The sequence below is a fragment of the Pediculus humanus genome, genomic scaffold (assembly GCF_000006295.1).
Source record: "Pediculus humanus corporis 1103172107734 genomic scaffold, whole genome shotgun sequence".
NCBI classification, from domain to species: Eukaryota; Metazoa; Arthropoda; class Insecta; order Psocodea; family Pediculidae; genus Pediculus; species Pediculus humanus.
In genome coordinates, this window is record NW_002987337.1 from 334,517 (window position 1) to 335,978 (window position 1,462).

The 1,462-nt window shown below is 30.2% G+C and overlaps 2 protein-coding genes across 2 annotated transcripts in view; one reads left to right on the forward strand and one right to left on the reverse strand.

The window, feature by feature from the left end:
- Phum_PHUM328000 (Forkhead box protein N3, putative) overlaps window positions 1-705 on the reverse strand; it is a gene marked incomplete at both ends in the record, with an annotated part of 5,517 nt that extends 4,812 nt beyond the window's left edge. The window contains one exon of the mRNA XM_002427494.1: window positions 350-705. Coding sequence (XP_002427539.1) covers window positions 350-705 — 356 coding nt within the window. The remainder of the gene's footprint in view (window positions 1-349) is intronic.
- A 15-nt stretch (window positions 706-720) lies between these two features.
- Window positions 721-1,462, forward strand: part of Phum_PHUM328010 (uncharacterized protein) — a gene marked incomplete at both ends in the record, with an annotated part of 1,644 nt that continues 902 nt past the window's right edge. Inside the window, one exon of the mRNA XM_002427495.1 lies at window positions 721-842. Within this exon, the coding sequence (XP_002427540.1) occupies window positions 721-842 (122 nt within the window). The remainder of the gene's footprint in view (window positions 843-1,462) is intronic.

Below are 1,462 nucleotides of genomic sequence, written 5' to 3' on the forward strand. Positions count from 1 at the left end.
CGTGAATAAATAAATAAATAAAAACAAATAAATAAAATTTATAAAATTTATTAATTTATCTAGGCTGTGTGTGTTGTCTGGTCCAAGGTCACTTGTGTTTTGATTGGTGTTTTTTTTTTTTTTTAAGCAACCAGCATTGATCGCAAGAGCAATCAATATCGTTTCTAGTAATTTCTATCAAGGGAAAATTCGAGCGCACATTTAAAAATATAAAAAGGTTTTACTCATTGGAAAATAAATGAATATTATTATTATTTTTTTTTTGTTAACCTTTAGCCTGAGCTCTTGCGTTTATGTAAACACGTTGCTCACACACTCATGCCCTTCATTTTATGTTTATAGAACTTACCTCTTATTCAACCGGTATGCAGATTCCCCTTTACCCTGAAATACTCCGTCGACAAATATACCATTTTTTCCTTTGCACGACAAGTAAAAATTGGGGTAATCAAAGCACAATTCAAGGTGATTTCTCGAAATAAAACTGGAATGTCCCATGTTTACTTCGACCTGGCCGCGAGAGCTATTTCGTCCAATTGTAATTCTTTTTTGTCGCATAATATACTCAAAATCGCGACCCTCTATCCTTGCGATGGCCGTGTCATTTGAGTCCGGACTCCAGCGTACTTTTGATGGACTAGCCGGTGCACTTTTTAGGGCTAAAAGAGCCCATGCATCACTTTCTTGTGTCCGTGATACAGACATCACCGAAAAACAAATATGGCGACTTTAGAGCGGATGTTTACCCACAATCCAACGTGGGTGGCGAACCACGTGACGACTCTAACTCGTATTTTATTGGTTAATTTTTTATGCTTGGTTCAATCGATACATTTTCCTACGTTGGCTATCATTTCAAATTGTGTTTTGTTAAAATAAAAAAATTAATTTATCAACGTTTTCATTTTGTTTTTGTAATTAATATTAAAACGTTAATTTTTTTTTTTTTTATTTAAATCACTTTATTAAAAATAATTTAATTTTTTTTTTTACAAACCGACGAGTGACAACAACAACCTTTTACTTAATACAAAACAAAAGAATTCATTTAACGTTATTATTCCGGAAAAGGAACCTGGAAAAAAAAAAAAAGATTGTTGACATTCAGGAACAAGAATCAACACTTTAAAAAAAATGTTTAAAAAAAATGATGTTTTCTTTTTTTTTTTTTTTTCCCTTCCTTTTCCTTTCGTATTGTTATTATGTATAAGGCCTTGTTTTATAAAAATTTTACAGTTTTAAATTAATTAATTTAATGGATACTAAAAAATTTCAGAAACTTAAAGACAAGAAAAAAAATTTTCAAAGTATTGCTATTAATACGGAACCGATCGTTTGTGCTTCTTGCGGTTCGAAAGTTCACTTCAAACCATTTTTACAAACAAATTTTTTTCGGCCATATTCTTCAAATTCATCAAGTAAATATATATTATTAATAAATAACAAATAATTAAGTCTTATT